We start from the raw sequence: 18,660 nt of genomic DNA on the forward strand, positions 1-18,660 counted from the left end.
GTAACATTAGTCAGGGGTTGCATTTTGGTTGGAAATGAAAGTCGGGTTGACGTCAGAAACCCGACGTCATATTGACGTCAGCATCCGACATTGGATTTTGGTTGGAACGTCTGTCCAACACATAGACAGTGGTCCAACATTGGAGATTAACGTTAATCTGATGTTGGATTCTGACATCAACCTGGTTTTCATTTTCAACGTTGGGTTTGGTCTTCTAAATGTGAATTTAGTCATTGTTTTGGAGCACACTAGCTTATAGATAACAATAAGGCTAACCTATTCATACTAAAAGCCAAAAAAACTTTAAATAGTGCACTCTTTGAGGGAACAGCCATTTGGGTGGCCAAAACCATTGTGGACATTACTGAGTGCACTTATTCAATCACACATTCAATCCCACTACTGGAACTGTGTTCTAGAAATAAATGTGATGCAAATCGACCTGCAAATCGACCACATGGGGGCGCTCGCAAGCACCCTTAGTTCTGAGATCTAAAAATGACAAATGGGACACACTGCGGTCTCACGGACTTAACGGACCATAGACTGTAAAAAATGTAACGGACACGCGCACGCGTCAGCCATTATAAGTCCACAAGACCGAAAGTGCACATGAAGTGTGCCATTTGGGACAGGGCCAGTATCTTCCCTCTTTGCTGTCAAGTGATTTGCATGAAATCACGTGACATTTTTTTTTTTCTTTCATTTTCACCAGTAGTGGTGGGGTGTGGGGGACTTGGACATACGATCGTCTACTCTGTAGGCCCACTGTCCCGGTGTTGTGCCGAATTTCGACCCCCTGCCAAATTATTTCCCCTCTCGTTGAAGTCAACACATGCAGTCATCACCAATTTGATGAATATTGACGTTTTTGAGGCAAATACAAAGGAAATGGATAGTAGGCCTATAGCCTACCGGAATTCTGTTGGTCTATGCATACAAATGAATATGACAAATAAACTGGTAAAAAATATTGAGAGTGGGAAGAGATTTGTTAGTAGGCTAGCCGACGTTCTGAAAAAAAAAAAATCTATGCTAGATAGGCTATAGATATCCCATTCCCCCATTTATGTTATGTTTTGAGGTTATTTTTTAATTAGACGGATGTTAGATAATTATATACTTTTTAGATACTGTTTATCCTTATTATTATTTAATGGGCCTAACAGTAAATGAATTAGGCTATAATAAACACCTGCAAGTGTACACTTTGAAGAGTAAAAATGACAGAAGGTTACATTAATTCAACTCGATTAATTGAACTTGAATTGTGTGTTTTCAATAGTCAGGGTATGAACACCTGTGATGATTAATTAATCTCCATAGTAACTAATAAGTGGCGGGAAACTAAATAAAAAAGGAGAACATGTGTGACTGATAAAACAAACTAAACGTCCATGAAAATCTAAGATCAAAATAACTGAATGTTCATAACAGTAAACCTCTGAATTGTCTCAGTCAATGTGTGTTACAGAAAAAAACTATGTCATGATGAATCGTATAGGTGACGCATCTCCTTCTGGCTATGTCTTAGCAAATTTGAAATTTTACTTCAAGCTCTAAAGTCCCTAAAATAGCCTACATTTCCCCAAAATATTATAGTTTTATTTTACATGTAATTACAGCTTTTTGTAAATAGTTTTTACTCCCACTTTGTATCTGTGCTAAAAGAGAAAAATGCTCTATTAATAATTGTTTTCAATTAAATGTGAGTCAAAGAACCAATTATATACTGTAACGAGTTTTCTATGTCAGAATTCCCTCTGCCTTGTAGTGAGACTAGAGGTTACACATATTTTGCATAACTCCCTGATGGTTTGAACTATAATAGCACGAGGGTAGATAACCTCTTCCTAATGTCACATATAAGTTACAAATAAAATAAAAAAATAGCCCATAATTTTCTTTTTACATTTAATAGGCCATTGGCCTAATCATGAAAAAAATCCCCCATTATAATCTCAATTCTGAAACAGTAGGTAATATAATATACAATGGTGGGAAGAGTTTTTGGAAGTTGTGTAAACAATTACAGCAGCTGAAACATGGATGCGTTAGCGGTTATACTCATGTAGGCTAAATAGTAGAAGGTCTTCATTAAGAAACAAGAAGTAATTGTGACTGGCTATTTAATACAGCAGAACTGTTGGTTGACTTTTAATAAGATAAAACACATGATAGAGCTATTGGTGCGCGAGTAAGCCAAAAAACAGACAGAACTTCTTTAATGAACAAACAAGAATAACATGATAGTGTGCACATACAGAGATGGGCACAAATACATTAAAACGTATTTAATTACAAATTACAAATACTTACTCATCAAATGTATTTAAATAAAATACAAAATACTGCTGTGAAAAAAAGTATTTTTTACAAGCAATTTGTCATTTGAAAATACAAAAATACAAACAAAATTTACAGTCTTTTGAAGTGCAAGAGTAACATGTAAGAGTATCGTAATTTCATCGTTTATTGCAGAAGATGCACTTTTAACGTACATGTTGCCACATACTGTCATAATAAAAAAACATTACGCCTATAGCAATATATTTGTATTATATTACAACAAAACTAGTTAACGCTGCTGTGAGGGTGTTTCTAACACATGCAGCGGCTGTGACAAAGTTGACATCTTTCTCTCTTTCATCAATCTCTCTCTATTTTTTTTTTTACTGTTTTTGAAAGTTGTGAAAACAGAGTCGTGGCGTTTTTCTTTTGCTATTTGAGCAGATGGGAACACAAAAAAATATATTTAATGTAGTCTCTAATTCACTGCTATAGACGTTTACCCTACTATGACGCCTTCCTCTTCTGAGACATGTTGGAAAATACATTTTATGATGAAATCACCAATGCTCTGCCTGTCTCAATGGTGCCAAACATTGGGTAAATGTTCCCTGTCTCACTAAAGTCTGTGTTAAATGTGTATATATGTCTTCTTTTCTCAGCATCATAGAAGGAGACGTGGCCCTCCTCTATGTCCAGATAAACTCCTATCTTAGAGGGTGTTGGCATGTTGAGTTTAGTGACTGGTTCAGTCAAAGCCATCAAAGTTCCCAGCTGTAGACGCAGATTCCAGTACCCTGCTTTTGTGTTCATGGTGACATAGCCATTACGAGGAGCTGATTCCTTCACGACTCCCACCCGCCACTCATGTTTTTTCTTCACATCTACCTCCCAGTAATGGCTACCTGTATTATAACCCTCTTTAGCTTGGACACAAGTCCAGCCATCGAATTTAGAACGCTTCCTTTGGAACCCGTTCCAGTTATTATGAACATATTCTTTTGCCCTCAAAGATTTTCCATCTTCAGAGACTAGTAGTTCTGGGTTGGCTGTGTTTGGATCCAGAATTACAACAGCTTCAAGAACAAAATGAGAATATATTGAATTATTAAATTAAACTCTATATAGTAATGTATAGTACATTTACATGTAGGCCTATATCTTTTGATTCTAAAGCTATATATCAGCTGAGCTTTACCTGTTGATTTTGTAATCCAGTTCCAAACTGAAAAAATGAAAGTAACATTGGATTAAGCATTAAACCAAATTGAGCATCAACACAATTTTTTTTTTTTTTCAAAAAATTAAAATGCAATTAAAAGTGAAACCATGATTTTATGAAAGTCAGTGAGTCTAATGGAAATACCTGGGTTAGGAATGCGTAATCCAACTATGAGGAAAAAAGACAACAAGGAAACACATTGACATAACCTTTTACACATATGTTTGAATGCAATTTATCATTCTCTGAGACAAATTTTTTCCAGCATGAAAACAGCATAAAAATACTATATGTAAAATCTCTGTGGGAAAGACCAAAGTAATCTTCACCTGCGTTTGTGGATCTCTGTTTACTCTTCACCCAATGTCTGTGGATTGAATCCTTCGATACAAAACAATAAAACCACAAATACTCTTTAATATTTTACATTCATGTGATTGAAGTGACAAATAATAGATTTTTAAAAAATATGATTAAAAAATGCCAAATCAAACAAATATAATATGTTTCTCTAAGTATAAACACGAGTCATAAAATGTATGACATTTATTGAAAGCTTAGAACATCAGTTGAAATCTTATGCATTTAGATATGTTCAGTTACAAACAAAATATTGAAAAGCCATGGAGTACTGTCTCAGTTATATAGCAATACTTGATTTCTTTCCATGATCAATTTTCATTTTCATCATGATCAATTTTACCTCAGAGCTTTCTGACTGTAGTACAGTCCATATGATCCAGTCCATTACTGGGAGTATGCTGGACTCTCCCTGTTTCCATTCTTTGTGGAGATCACTCAGTGTTTCTTCACATTCCCTCTTTGTAAATATTGAGTTCTATAGTCAGAAAGAGACAGAAAGATATTTGAGATATCTAATTTAATCTTGTGCGTGACAGAAACATCTTATCCCTCGGATCCGTAAACATGCAGTTACAAACCTGTTCCATGTCTTTCAGTTTCCAACACCAGTCAGACAAGATTTTTTTTGCTTTGTTAAATTTGCTCTGCTCTGAACAGGTCTGTTGCAGCAAACAAAAAAGAAGAAACGAAAGAGTAAACAAATACCACTGACAACTAAACAAACTCTCAAAACAGGTATATTTGTATTGCTTATCACATATCAGTTTATGGCATCATGTCTGGTTAGGACATAATCACATTTCTGTGAAACTAATCACTCATAAAGAAGTGAATCCAAACCTCTTCCTTGTCCAGTTGTTTTGTCTGCGAGTTCTCGAGATCTTCAGCCCATTGCAAAATATAATATTGCTGTTCATCCGGCTCTTCTTTAGTTCCTTTCTTTTTAAACTTTCGATTCATCAAGTAGAACATCTTTGACTGTGGGCATAATGCAGATAATTTGAAACTTCTGTTAAACTCATATGAAAATTAATATGATAATGTCAAATGTTTACCTGTACCACTCTGTCCAGTTCAGAAGCCAGGTCTCTGATAATGTCCTTTGACTCATCAAGAGAGTTGTCTTTTTGCTGAATGCTTTCAGTGGCTGGTATTTTGAAGTTGAACCGCTACAGAGAGATTTTTACATATTAAGCAAATACTAGTGGCTTAAACTAAAGATAATTAATAATATTTTATATTACATGCATATGTTTACCTGGTAACAGTCCTTCCCAAATTGTTTGAATATTCTAACAACATTCTATCAGGAAAAACAGGGACATGCCCAAAATATTAATTCACCATGCACCTTCAACAAATCAAGTTGAAACTAACTACAAGGTATTTTGGTACTGTTTTAAAAAAAAGAAAGAAACTGTCTAGAAGATGTTTGTGACATTATACCTCAGCAGCACTCAATTCTGGCTTGATAATTGGGAATGATGCAGAAGCTCTTTTATTCTTCTTTATGTTTGTCTTCATGAGACTAACATCACTAAAGGTAACTCCAGCGCTTTTTTCTTCTGCAACATATATAGACAGCCAATGAATTTAGTAACTGCAACAGGAAATAAAACAGTAACGCTGTTGACACAGTGTGGTAAAGCTATTCATTATAAACAACTCATGAAACATGCTGTATGAGTGATGTTAACAAAGATGCCACACATTAATATGAATACTTTTGAATATTTGTTGCACTATTCCAAATTCCTGCCATACAAAAGAATGTCTGAGAAAATAGTGAAGATTTTTTATTTCCCTATAGCACTATATAAGATGAATATGCAAAAAAAAAATGCATACCAGCTGCTGCAAATGCCATATCTCATGTAAAGAGTAATCCAATAAGAGCTCTTGTGAACACATCCTTGACTGTCACTGCAGTCGAAAGAACAAGGGTTCTTGTTTTTGTACAGCATGTATTTATATACTGACCCCGCCCTGCTGAACCAAAAGTGAAACCTGTAAGTTTGTTTTTGTGTCAGTGACTGATCCACCCACTGTTTTGTTTCCCCATGCATGCATGATTTGTACAGTTTGTGGTGTTATTTGCATCTATGTCAGTCTGTATGTCTGTGATCTGTTTTATGTATTATTTTGAGATGAGTAGTACTGCATTCCTAAGCTATCTGTTGTCACATGGTATACAAGTAAAAATGCAGAATGACAATTGTCATGGAAATTTTTAACTGTATATTAAACTAACCATGTTTCTAACATCTAACAGTCTAACATTTGAACAGAATGTACTGTTCGAAACCAAGGGAAAACTTGTGACTGAGTGTGTGTGTGTAAATAAGGAGAAGTGAAACCAGACAGATGACTACCCTTACGAAAAAGAAGTATACTTCAAGTTCATTTTATGAAGTATACTTAAGTAATGTTCAAGTATATTTTTAAGTATACTTTATGTAGTAAGTATACTAATATCAATGTGTACTTGTAGTCAATTTGTAAGTGTACTATTTCAATACTTCTTGGGACTAAATTGGCCCACATTTATTATATAAAAGTATATGTGTAAGTGTACTATAAGTGTAAGAGTAGTAAACTTTAAGTACAAAACTAAATTCACTTGTTGTAATGCATCTATACTACAAGTGAACTTATAAGTAGCCTATAGTAGTAGTTTACATGTTTTAGTGTATGAAAGTACACACTGAAGTGTACTCTCAGTAAACTACTAGTTTAGTAGTTTATACTGCAAGCATACTTGTAAGTTTTCTTTAAGTGAACATAACATTGTACTTATAGTTTGCTATTTATATATTATTTTTGCACTTGCAGTATACTAATATACTCTTCAAATGTAGATATTTTTTATACTTGAAAAATACCTCTAACTGTATTTTAAAAACATTTTATTATCTTCATGCATCCTTTTTTAATCATCACTTGAATGTCGGTAAGGGTTATTAAGAAAGGCAACATTTTAAACAAAAAAGTTGAGAAAATCACATTTTTGTCAAAGACTAGCCTTGATCAGATTCAGAACGATGATCAAAACACAGATGGAGGAGATCGAGTAAAACACTCCCAAAGCTTCACAGTCGTTTTATCTGCATAGGTTACGCTTCATTTCATTTGGTAATATTAAGCAGTTTTGTTTAACACGCTGTTTAATATTTGATGATAACGTTATTTTAGATTTAAAGTCGGCATGAAATCAAATTTGACAAATCTTCTTTTTATATGTAATATTGTAGTGTTTATTATAAATGATTTATCTGTGCACTTCATTATTTTTTTTTTAATTCATGTACCCTTATAATCTTTAATCAAATACATTACCCTTCCCTCCCCCCTCAAAACGACCTCTCTTCTCTTTTGGTCACGTGCCATGGCGAAAGGGTGCGGCCAGTGCCGATGAGGGTGCGGCTATCGGTGTTTAAGATAGATAGCAGCCTACCATTCGGACATGTCGAGATGCTCTCGAGGGTGAACTTGACTGATAACTTGACTTGAATTATCTTGGTTCGCGAGAGGCTTATAAATATGGGCTGATTCCTGCCTGAAAATTTAGCTGCTCGTCCTCGTTCTCGTCACCGGGCTCCTCAATAAAAAATCCTTCATGGGAGGGTAACGGTGGGGAGTCCGGTGGAGAGAAATCCTCCACAACTGAATGTAAACTGGCATTCAAATCTGCCTCTATTTTGTTTGCAACGCCCAACCTCCAACGATCCAATCAATTCCCGAAGGATGAAATCAAGCCCCGCCCTACATTTTTTTCTAATTTCAGAAGCCGTTTCACTCGGATATACGTCACAACAAGGAAAAAAATGACACAATTTCAACTTCCGTTTCATGCCGACTTTAAGCATAGACAGTATATAAACTGGACACAGCGACCCCATTGGATTCAACGGAGGAAAGTGAAGTCAATTAGAAGCACTCACTTCCTGATGGTCGAGCGTACTGCGCAGACTCAAACTGAGCTTGACGACGTAGATGTGACGTGAGCAACCCGTCTGTCTAGTAGCTGTGCCAAGAGAAATCTGAATCATTCCCTTCCGAAACTTGCAGAGACGGAGAGTGTGAGTAGGAGGTTTCCATGAGATAGGAGCAGGAGAAACTTTTGCTAAGTATTCTGATTAATTACTTTGCCATTTTGCCTCCACGTCCCCCCGATTGCCCGCGAGCTTCTCCTCCTGTACATACGGTAATTCTCTACTGTGCGACAGAGAGTCGCGTGGGTATGACGCAATCGTTAGCCTATTTTTACAAAAACTGCTTCTACGGGGCCATAACGTAAGATACAAGGTAATGGAGCCTTTTATACATTTTCGTGTTTCTTTAGAAATACATAATGGACAAATGGAGTCTTTAAACGCCTCAGATGTAAAGTTATTCGCTGTCAAAGTGACGCCAAAATGAATGGGAGTCAATGGGATGCTAACAGCAGGTGATGGTCTGATAGCCAATGGCGGCGCCCGGGGAAGCTTCAACATAAGGCTTGTTTGAGATGAGCAAAATCTGCGCAGAATCGATCACCGGTGATCAGCGCGAGATGCATGCCGGTTAGAAATGTGTCCGAGTGCGGTCCGCCTTGCTCTGATGTCATGCTGACGTATGTCAAAAATCTCTCGCGAGCGCAAGGCACACCTGTCGGATTCTGCAGTCGAGCGCAGTTGCTCTCCACTGACTGCGCTGATCAGAAGCATGATGGGAAACGACTTGCTGACGACACAGCTTGATGTTCATTGGTTTAAACAACCGTGATGTATTGCTCTTATTTAAAATGTTTGATTTTAAAACTCTGATATCATGTTTTATGTGTACGTTATGTGGTAATATTCCCAAACTACCTCAGTGCGATCTCTATGGGTTATGCAATGTAATTTTTATTTAAAAAAAAGAAAAGAAAAAAAAACACAAGAAAAAAGACTGATAAACATGTATTTGGAATGGAATTAAATAAGTATGCTACTTGGGTGTCTTGTTCATTATATTTATTTTCATATAAAAGCAACAGAACTTAAATTCCATTCAGTTTATTAGCAACACTGTGCATGAGCGTGAATCCCGTGAATCCCGCGATATCCGTCTTTGATCTCGCAGGTGTCAGATCCACTGCGAGAAGAGAGAACTGTCCGGCTTGCCTGCGCTTTTTTCACTCCTCCTCTCACTGCAGCCGCCTACTCTCGCATACATTTCAGGCGAGGCGAGGCGCATCTCAAACAAGCCTATAATATGAAACGCTGCCCCCCTGACTTTAAGCAGAGAATGTCTAATATGGCGAGAAGTTTCACTCTCACTACACTTCCGGCTTCTGAACTGGTTGCAGTTCCACTCTGATTCCATATGAGGGCGCTCACAGGACGAGTGCAGAATGAATGGAGGTCAATGGAGCTATACCCCTCAAAATCCACTTTTCTCAGGATATAATTTTTTGTCTAGTAATTTGAATGTTGTATTCGAAAGGAGATGCAAAGAAATTACACATTGCTGGGTGTTAGATTTTTTAGAGTCACTTATTTGCTTTAAAAAGTCTTTCAAAATGTCAATGACGTCAGAATGCTGACGTCATTAGCATAATGCTAGCGTGTTATGGGCAACAACAACTCAACCTGTAAGAAATCAAAACGACATAAGTACTCGTTCATTCAACTTTCGACCTAAAATCCATGTTGAACTTGCAAAATCTACAATCAAACCTGAGATTTCTCAACGGCGATCGGGTGAAAGAGACAAATTTAGCCGTCTAGCCCCATTGACTCCCATTCATTTTGCACTCATGGCGATCGCCCCCAGTGGAACTCTGGTGGTACTACAACCAAAATTCGGTACAATAGGACTTAATAGGGAGTGGGCAGGCTCTCCGTAGACGGGCTCTGCTTTAAGTGAGCAATCTTCTATCCATAGACAGTAAAAGAAATGGACACAGCGACCCCATTGGATTCAACGGAGACAAAGTGAAGCCAATTAGAAAATCTTACTTCCTGGGGGTCCAGCGTACTGCGCAGACTCAAACTGAGCTCGACGACGTAGATGTGACGTGAGCAACCTGTCTGTCTTCTAGTAGCTGTGCCAAGATCAATCTGAATCATTCCCTTCCGAAACTCGCAGAGACGGAGAGCGTGAGTAGGAGCTGTCCATGATCTTGGAGCAGGAGAAACTTTTTGTAGGTGTTCTGATTAATTACTTTGTCATTTTGCCTCCACGTCCTCCCGATTGCCCGCGAGCTTCTCCTCCTGTCCATACGGTAATTCTCTACTGTGCGACAGAGAGTCGCGTGGCTGTGACGCAATCGTTAGCTTACTTTTACAAAAACTGCTTCTACAGGGCCATAACGTAAGATACAAGGTAATGGAGCCTTTTATACATTTTCGTGTTTCTTTAGAATTAAATAATGGACAAATGGAGTCTTTAAACGCCTCAGATGTGAAGTTATTCGCTGTCAAAGTGACGCCAAAATGAATGGGAGTCAATGGGATGCTAACTGCAGGTGGGGTTCCGTTAGCCAATGGCGGCGTCCGGGGGTACTTCAAAATAATACAAATCCCTGCACCCTTGCTTCTATCGCTTGTTTCAGCTTCTTCTTCTCCTGTGTTTTGATCCGGAGATTCTGTACTAGAAGATGTGTCATAGCGCCCCCTACCGTATAACAGTGAAAACATGGATAGTTGGAAAATTCAGTAAATTGTGGGGAAAGAGTAAAGTAGAATTAAAGTAAATTCCTATGTACTCTACCAGTGGACTAGCCTACACAAAAATTCAGATACGCAGAATTAGAAACATATTTGTTTTATATCAATATTCTAATTAACACAACTACAAGCCAAGTATACTTTGAATACTTAATTATACTTTAAGTATATCATGATCAAAAGATTGAGTACAAGTACAGGCCAAATATACTTGGACTTTTCTCTCAGTATAAGTCAAATACACTTAGGTGTAATTTTAAGTATATTTCTGAGAAGTAGGCCTATCGTATATTTTTGAAAAGTATATAAAATGTAGACTGAAAGTATACTTTCTTATTTTTAGTTTAAAGAAGTATACTAATAGAACACTTGAATAAACTTCTTTTTCGTAAGGGTAGTTCTCAAACCTTGTGATAAGTAATCACAAAAACAGAGTTTGCTTGTGCCAGTGACAGAGGGAAAAGGTTGGGGCTTTTGAACCAATTGAACCAATCATATTGAAGGTGACATGTTAGTCACTATAATCTTATTTGTTGTCTCGATTCTATAAAAACGTTTCGGTTACTCACGTAACCTCTGTTCTCTCTAGAAGAGGGAACGAGTATTGCGTAGTTGCTACGCTACGGGAAAGCCTTTCTTTCTCGAGATACTGAAGCCAAAAATTATCCTTAATTTTTATAATCTTGTCAACGCAGTGCGGCAGCCTGCAGACCTAGGGCGAGCTACTAGCGTGCCCATTGGCTGCCCTGCGGCAACTTGAGGCTGCTTCTCTGGTTTCTGTCGCATGAAGCGAAATGAGCTCGTGGCGCGAGCACGGCGGGCTACGCAATACTCGTTCCCTCTTCTAGAGAGAACAGAGGTTACGTGAGTAACCGAAACGTTCTCTTACGAGAGGTTCTCTCGTATTGCGTAGTTGCTACGCTACGGGAACGCCCTTGTCAACGCCGTGCGCGCCCAGCATCCACTGAATGAGTCCCAGGGAGAGCCCGGGGAACGTGATAGCGGAGAGCCGGGCGGCCCAAAGAGGGCTAGCGCCGTACATAAGCACACACTAGGGGGTTAGGAGCGGCACGGCCGGTCCGAACTGACAATTCCCTGCATAGTGCAGCTCAACCAGTAGAGCTAAATCACACACCGTAGCCCGCGCACAGATAGTGGGCCGGCATACGCGAGACTTAGACTGATAACACTTTCGCCTGCAAGGCGGGAACATCCAGGTTGTAAAACCTAACAAATGTAGAGGGGGAGGCCCAGCCTGCCGCTGCACAAATGTCATGAATGGGAATCCCGCTGGACCACGCCCACGACGAGGCCATGCCTCTGGTGGAGTGAGCTCGAATGCCCAATGGGCACTGCAGGTCTTTAGACGCATAAGCCACAGCAATAGCGTCCACTATCCATCTGGACAGGCTGTGTTTCGAGGCGGCGAGACCCTTGGTGCGCCCACCAAACGAAACAAAGAGCTGATCCGAGCGCCTGAAAGCGGCGGACCGTGAAATGTAGTTTCTCAACGCCCTGACCGGGCAGAGGAGATTACTATCGGCCTCGCTGCCGTGCGTTGGCAGGGCTGAGAGGGAAATGACCTGTGCTCTGAAGGGAGTGCCCAAAATTTTGGGAACGTACCCATGCCTCGGTCTGAGAATGACTTTGGAGTCATTAGGTCCGAACTCGAGGCACGCGGCGTTAATAGATAACGCGTGAAGGTCTCCCACTCGTTTGACTGAAGACAGTGCTATCAGAAAAACGGTTTTGAGCGTGAGGTATTTCATATCCACAGTTTCCAAGGGTTCGAAGGGATGCGCTCTCAGGGCCTCCAAGACCAGAGAAAGATCCCACATAGGAACCGCGGGGGGTCGCGGGGGGTTCATCCTCCTGGCTCCCCTAAGGAAGCGGATGACGAACTCGTTCCTTCCTAATGCGCGGCCCCGCTCTGAAACAGAGAGCGCTGAAATGGCCGCAACATAGACTTTGAGCGTGGAGGGGGACCTGCCCGCGTCCAGTAGCTCTTGAAGGAAACACAGAATTCGCGATACCCCACATGTCTGTGGATCGAGCCCCTTAGCAGTGCACCATCTGTTAAACACTGACCATTTCGACATGTAGAGCCGCCTCGTAGAGGGGGCTCTAGATTGTGTGATCGTGTTCATGACCCCGTCTGGCAGATCAGCGTGTAATCGTTGAGGCTCCACGCATGCAGAGACCAGCGCTCTGGATGGGGATGCCATATCGAGCCGCGGGCTTGAGAGAGAAGGTCTCTCTTCACCGGTATCGGCCAGGGGGCTGAGTCTGCCAGCTGTATTAGATCCGGGAACCAAGCTTGGTTCTCCCAGCATGGGGCTATGAGGAGCACTGAGTGGCGCGCTTCCCTGATTCTCTCGATGACCTGAGGCAGCAGAGAGACCGGGGGAAAAGCGTACAACGGGCCGCTGGGCCAGGTCTGGGCCAGCGCGTCCTCGTTCTTCGAGAAGAACTCTGGGCAACGAGCGTTGTCTTTTGACGCAAAAAGGTCGACTTTCGCTTTGCCGAAACGGCGCCACAGTGACTGGACTGTTTGGGGGTGTAGAGACCACTCCCCAGGGGGAACGTTGTCCCTGGACAGTCTGTCGGGACCCTCGTTCAGGTGGCCAGGCACATGCGCGGCTCTCAGCGAGCGCAGAGGGTGCTGAGCCCACACGAGGAGGCGTTCCGCCAGGGTGCAGAGCGTCTTTGATCTGACACCGCCCTGGCGATTCACATAGGCCACTACCGATGTATTGTCCGTGCGGACTAGAACATGGTGACCGTGGAGGAATGGGAGGAAGTGTTTGAGCGCTTTCTCGACCGCGAGCATCTCTAGACAGTTTATGTGTAGGAGATTCTCCTGGTCTGACCAGCGGCCATAGACCGGTCTGCCTTCGAAGAGCGCTCCCCAACCTAGGTTGGAAGCGTCTGTCGAGACAACTTTCCGGTGTGAAATCACTCCCATAGTCACTCCCGTGAGATACCATTCGGCTGCCAGCCAGGGCTGCAGGGCTGAAATGCAGCCCTGATTCACTCTGACTCGCAAGCCGCCGGCCGCCCAGGCTCGGTGGGGCACGCGCGCTTTCAGCCAGCGTTGAAGTGGGCGCATGCGCAGTAAGCCCAGCTGGAGCGCTGCTGCAGCTGAGGCCATATGCCCCAAGATACGCTGGAATGTCCTCAGCGGAACCCGGCTGCCTATTTGGAGGGATGCGGCGAGGAGGCGGATGCGGCGCGCGCGCTGCTCCGACAGTCTGGCCGTCATAGCCACCGAGTCCAGTTCTATTCCAAGAAAGGAAATTGACTGACGGGGCGATAGCGAGCTCTTGGTCCAGTTGACCGAGAGACCCAGCTCCTCCAAATGGCTGAGAAGCGCTGTTCTGTGAGACACAAGTTCCGTCTCTGACTGCGCTAGAATAAGCCAATCGTCCAGATAATTCAGTATTCGCATTCCCTGTTTTCTCAGGGGAGCGAGGGCCGTGTCCATGCATTTCGTAAATGTACGGGGTGCCAAAGACAGGCCGAAGGGCAGGACTGTGTACTGATATACTCGACCGTTGAAGGCGAATCTCAAGAATGGCCTGTGACGGGGAGTTATCTGGATCTGAAAGTATGCGTCTTTTAGATCGAGAGAGATAAACCAGTCTCCTGGGCGAATCTGCGCGAGGATTTTTCTGGTTGTGATCATTTTGAACGGCCGTCTCATGAGGGCTTTGTTCAGATGTCTCAGATCTAAAATAGGTCTTAACGCTCCGTCCTTCTTGGGTACGAGGAAGTAGCGGCTGTAAAAGCCCGACTCGCTCAGAGAAGGATGAACCTGTTCTATAGCCCCTTTGCGCAGCAGCTTCGCTATTTCTGCTTGAAGCAGGTGCGCAGCTTCTGAACTCACTCTCGTCTCCGTCTGTGCTGCAAAGCGCGGAGGGCGACAAGCGAATTGAAGCGAATAGCCGTGTTTTATAGTATTCAGCACCCATTCTGACGCGCCCTGAATCGCTTCCCATGCTTTCGCATGCATAGCTAGGGGTCGAATGGTCTCTGGGTTCAGATCGCCGCGCTGCGCGGGATGGGGAACCTGTATCAGAGAGGATGGAGCGGCGTGCGCGCCGCTGGTGCTCGAACACGGGGGCTGGTAAACAGTATTGGCCGACTGAACAGCATTCAGTAGCTCGGTCCCATCGGATGGAGCGTGATTTGCTGTCAAACATCCCAGGCGCGAGAGTGGCGTGGGGATTATAATGTCTAAAAGTGAGTGCGCGTGCTCGTGAGCGGGCGCAGAGTTTACACTTATGACATGGCCAGTGTTTGGGAGCTTTAGAGGGTCTGTGACCCAAGGTAACTGACTGGCAGAGCGAACAGCGGGTAGGTGTGAGCACAAGGTTGTGGGCACATTTTCTACACTTAATACTCGAGCGGCTTGCGTCCGCTTCATGAGAGAGCGCTCTGTGCGCGTTACCATGGGGACCCTGTTTGTGTGAAGCAGTGAGCACATGGGAGTGGGCACATTTTCTACAATTATAATACTCTCGGCCTGAGCCGTTGTTGCCCGGGGTAACCGAGTGGCAGAGCGAGTTACGGGTAGATGTGAGCACAAAGTTGTGGGCACATTTACTACACTTAGTACTCGAGCGGTGTGTGACCGCTTTATGAGAGAGCGCTCTGAACGCGTTACCATGGGGACCGTGTTTGTGTGAAGCAGTGAGCACGTGGGAGTGGGCACATTTTCTACACTTACAACACCTTCGGCCGGAGCCGGAAAACCCGAATTTACACTCTTTCTGAGATTTATTTGGGCCGCCGTAAAAACGGCGTTTGTGTGCAGACGAGCGAGTGGTGTTACTGGCTCGTTGGCTGCGGTGTAAGCTGCTGCAGTAGCCTGTACTGAGGGGACTGACAGAGCTGGGCGTTTTGATGGCGGTCCGGCCGCAGCGGGACTCAGCCATCTTTTCCTCCCTGCGGGTGCTAGGAGGACTTCGCGGGCTCAGACTTCAGCGTTATCTTGGGACGCGGACCCCGGGGGGGCGGCGGTCTGTGACGGCTGGTTGAGCGCGACCTAGGGCGGCCGCCCTGGCGTCGCTGCGAAGCAGTTGGTGGCCGAGACGAGCGCTGTGTGGAGCTGCGCGCAGGAGGCTGAGCTTGAGAGCGGCCTGCGGCTGGGCTCGAGCGGCGGGGCAGGAAGAGATTCATAGCCTGCGACGCCTTCTGTACTTCAGAGAAGCGGTCCACAATCCCGCTGACCGCAGGGCCGAAGAGGCCAGTGGGCGAGAGCGGGGCGTTGAGGAAAACAGCGCGTTCTGACTCACTCATATCCGCCAGCGTCAACCATAAGTGTCTGTCGATGACGGTGAGCGCGGCCATAGATCTGCCGATGGCTTGTGCAGCGGTCTTGGTAGCGCGGAGCGAAAGGTCCGTCGCGCTGCGCAGATCTGTTAAGGCTGTGTGATCCGAGCCCTTCTCGTCCAATTCGCGGAGGAGGTCGGCTTGCAGGATCTGGAGAACAGCCATCGAGTGCAGGGCGGAAGCAGCTTGGCCGGAGGCGGCGAATGCGCGGCCGGCGAGAGCTGATGTGGTCCTGCAGGCTTTGGACGGCAGGGCAGACTTTGAGCGCCATCTAGCAGACGGCGGGCAAAGGTGCGTTGCCACCGCTTCCTCAACGGAAGGGATGCCGGTATATCCTTTCTCGGCGGCCCCGTCCACCTGGGAGAGGGCCGAGGAGACAGATGAGCGGAGTCTAGCGGAGAAGGGCGCGTTCCACGACTTCGATAGCTCCGCATGGAGCTCGGGCAGGAAGGGTGCTGACCTAGAGGCTGGCGCTTGGCGGCGGCTAGGCAGAAAACACCCGTTGAGTCGGTTCGGCGCGGGCTCCTTGGGTGGGGACCAGTCCAATCCCAGTCGGTCGACCGCTTTGGTGAGGAGGCGGATAAGCTGGTGAGGAGGCGGAGCGGTGAGAGCCCGACCACTCCTCGCTGTCCGAAGCAAGCAGAGAGCAGCTGTCAGCAGCGTCATCTGCTTCATCCCCTAAGGCGACGGCAGTGCAGGCAGTGGCCGGCCGCTGCGCGTCGGTGAAGGGCGGGGGAGAAGGAGAGAGCGAGGCTCAGCTATAACCACCGGCTCGGGAGGCCTTTGAGAGCGGCGTTTCTTCTTTCGTGGCCCTGAAGAGGCAGCCGGGGAAGGTGGAGGATCATCAAACATGGCGAGTCGAGCCCGCAGGGTCGACATCGGCAAGTCCTCACACTGTTCGCAGCCTGGCGCGGGCTGCGTGGTCGAGGCCCAGGCAGAGAGCGCAGACCACGTGGCGGTCTCCGTCGCTGAGCGAGGCTCTGCACGAGCCACAGGATGAGCGAGGCATTTGCAACAACGCCTCGCGCTCTTTTAGATGCAAAGTGTGTCGCGGGGCGAACACACACACACATACAACACAGAGCAGTAAAGGATATATTCGCCGGATAGCGAAGCAGGCAGGGAAAGCTGAAGGCGGCGAAGGCGGCCGGCGTCCTCAGGCTGAGATCCTCGGCGTGCTGGTCGCTTGATTCAACGGCGGCTTCCTCAGAGAGCAGCGATGCGAAGAGCTTCGCTGAAAAGACAGAAATCAGAGAAGCAGCCTCCGAGCCCTGTTTATATACGCTAAGCCACACCCCTTTTTCGCGGGCTGTGACGCATTAAGCGCGCCAAGCGCGCTCATTGGTCGTGACGTCACGCCAAGGGCTCAGCGGTAGGCTGCTGCAGTTGCCGCAGGGCAGCCAATGGGCACGCTAGTAGCTCGCCCTAGGTCTGCAGGCTGCCGCACTGCGTTGACAAGATTATAAAAATTAAGGATAATTTTTGGCTTCAGTATCTCGAGAAAGAAAGGCTTTCCCGTAGCGTAGCAACTACGCAATACGAGAGAACCTCTCGTAAGAGAACTGTTGTATCCGTGTTTTCTGGTGGGATTCTCAGTGGAATTTGTCTGAGATCCTCCAGCCTTGCTTCTTGGGAGAGATTCCATGAGAACTGCTCGGGAAGATCTCCTGGCCGTGATTAAAGCATTTGAAGGACATTTGCTGAAGTCTGTTTGTCGATTATTCCTGCGCAGGAAGTGAGCTAGTTTAGGGAAGCAAGTTAGTTAGAGTAAGACTCAGCCAGTTGTCGACTGAAGACGCAGGAGCTAGAGTATAAAGGCATTGGGTGTCGATTAGTAGACACCCCAGTTTAAGGAATTGGGTGTCGATTTGTAGACGCCCAAGATAAGGTATTGGTGTCTATTTGGAGACGCCCCAGATAGTTAGGTTTAGGGAAAAATCTACCACACAATATAGCCTTGACTATCCCATACAGAGTGGATCTCAATGATTTGAATTAGTTGTTTTTACACATGCATGGTCTTTTGATCATTAGATTGTCATAATTTGGTCAGTTAAAAAAAAAAAAAAAAAGTTCCAAAAAATAAATAAAAAAATGAGACATTCTGTTTCAAACAGAGAAGAAGATATGGCTTTAGACTGCTTGGAATGTAGTATGCAACTAATGCAAGGTGTATGGACCATTTAGTGGTGCTTTTTGTCCTTTTTGGTACATGAGGAGTTTCTAGGATTTGAAAACATCAGGGGTTCTTATTTTACAAAAACAAATTGCAACATATCTGCCATACAAACACACTTACATTACTCAAGGAAAAGATAAACTGAATTTCTGAACAACTTCATAAAACCCGACAAAAGGCTTCACTACACCTTCATACATATATAGCCTACACATATTTTTTATGTGCAGTTCATGTCATTTTAAATAAGGTGCAGCGATTGATGGCTGCACCTTGCACCTGCACACATGATAAATCATTGATGGCCCACTTTACCTGAAAAGATATTCGTCTGGAGTGCATGATCTCAAAATGTTTATTGGTATAGACCTACCGTACAAATAAATAACACATTATGAATTGAATTCAAATGAAAATATTATAACTGGACCTTAAAGTTAATAGAAGTAATAAAGAAAAGAATGGGGAAAAAATATCATCATTGTTTTAAGTTTTACTGAAATCGAACTATTTCCTGTAAACGTACTGTGTCCACTAGAGGGCAGCACTTACCGTCGCTTCACTTCATTTTACACGATTTT

At 44.1% G+C, this 18,660-nt stretch overlaps 1 protein-coding gene across 2 annotated transcripts; it reads right to left on the bottom strand.

Moving 5' to 3' along the window:
• Positions 1–2,104: 2,104 nt before the first annotated feature.
• Positions 2,105–5,870, bottom strand: LOC307164688 (uncharacterized protein). Of its 2 annotated transcripts, none has more exons than XM_079881734.1 (11): positions 5,723–5,870; positions 5,321–5,439; positions 5,133–5,177; positions 4,930–5,043; positions 4,715–4,852; positions 4,453–4,533; positions 4,215–4,349; positions 3,841–3,892; positions 3,656–3,679; positions 3,488–3,514; positions 2,105–3,365 (listed from the first exon to the last, which is right to left on the bottom strand). In XM_079881734.1, the coding sequence occupies exons 1-11, from the start codon at positions 5,739–5,741 to the stop codon at positions 2,839–2,841; spliced, it is 1,281 nt and encodes a 426-aa protein (XP_079737860.1). In that variant the 5' UTR covers positions 5,742–5,870; the 3' UTR covers positions 2,105–2,838. The 2 variants fall into 2 exon arrangements, with proteins under 2 accessions (XP_079737860.1, XP_079737859.1); XM_079881733.1 differs by having other exon boundaries at positions 3,841–3,895; positions 5,723–5,860.
• Positions 5,871–18,660: the final 12,790 nt, after the last annotated feature.

The sequence above is a fragment of the Squalius cephalus genome (assembly GCF_949319135.1).
Source record: "Squalius cephalus genome assembly, chromosome: 9".
Lineage (NCBI taxonomy): Eukaryota > Metazoa > Chordata > Actinopteri > Cypriniformes > Leuciscidae > Squalius > Squalius cephalus.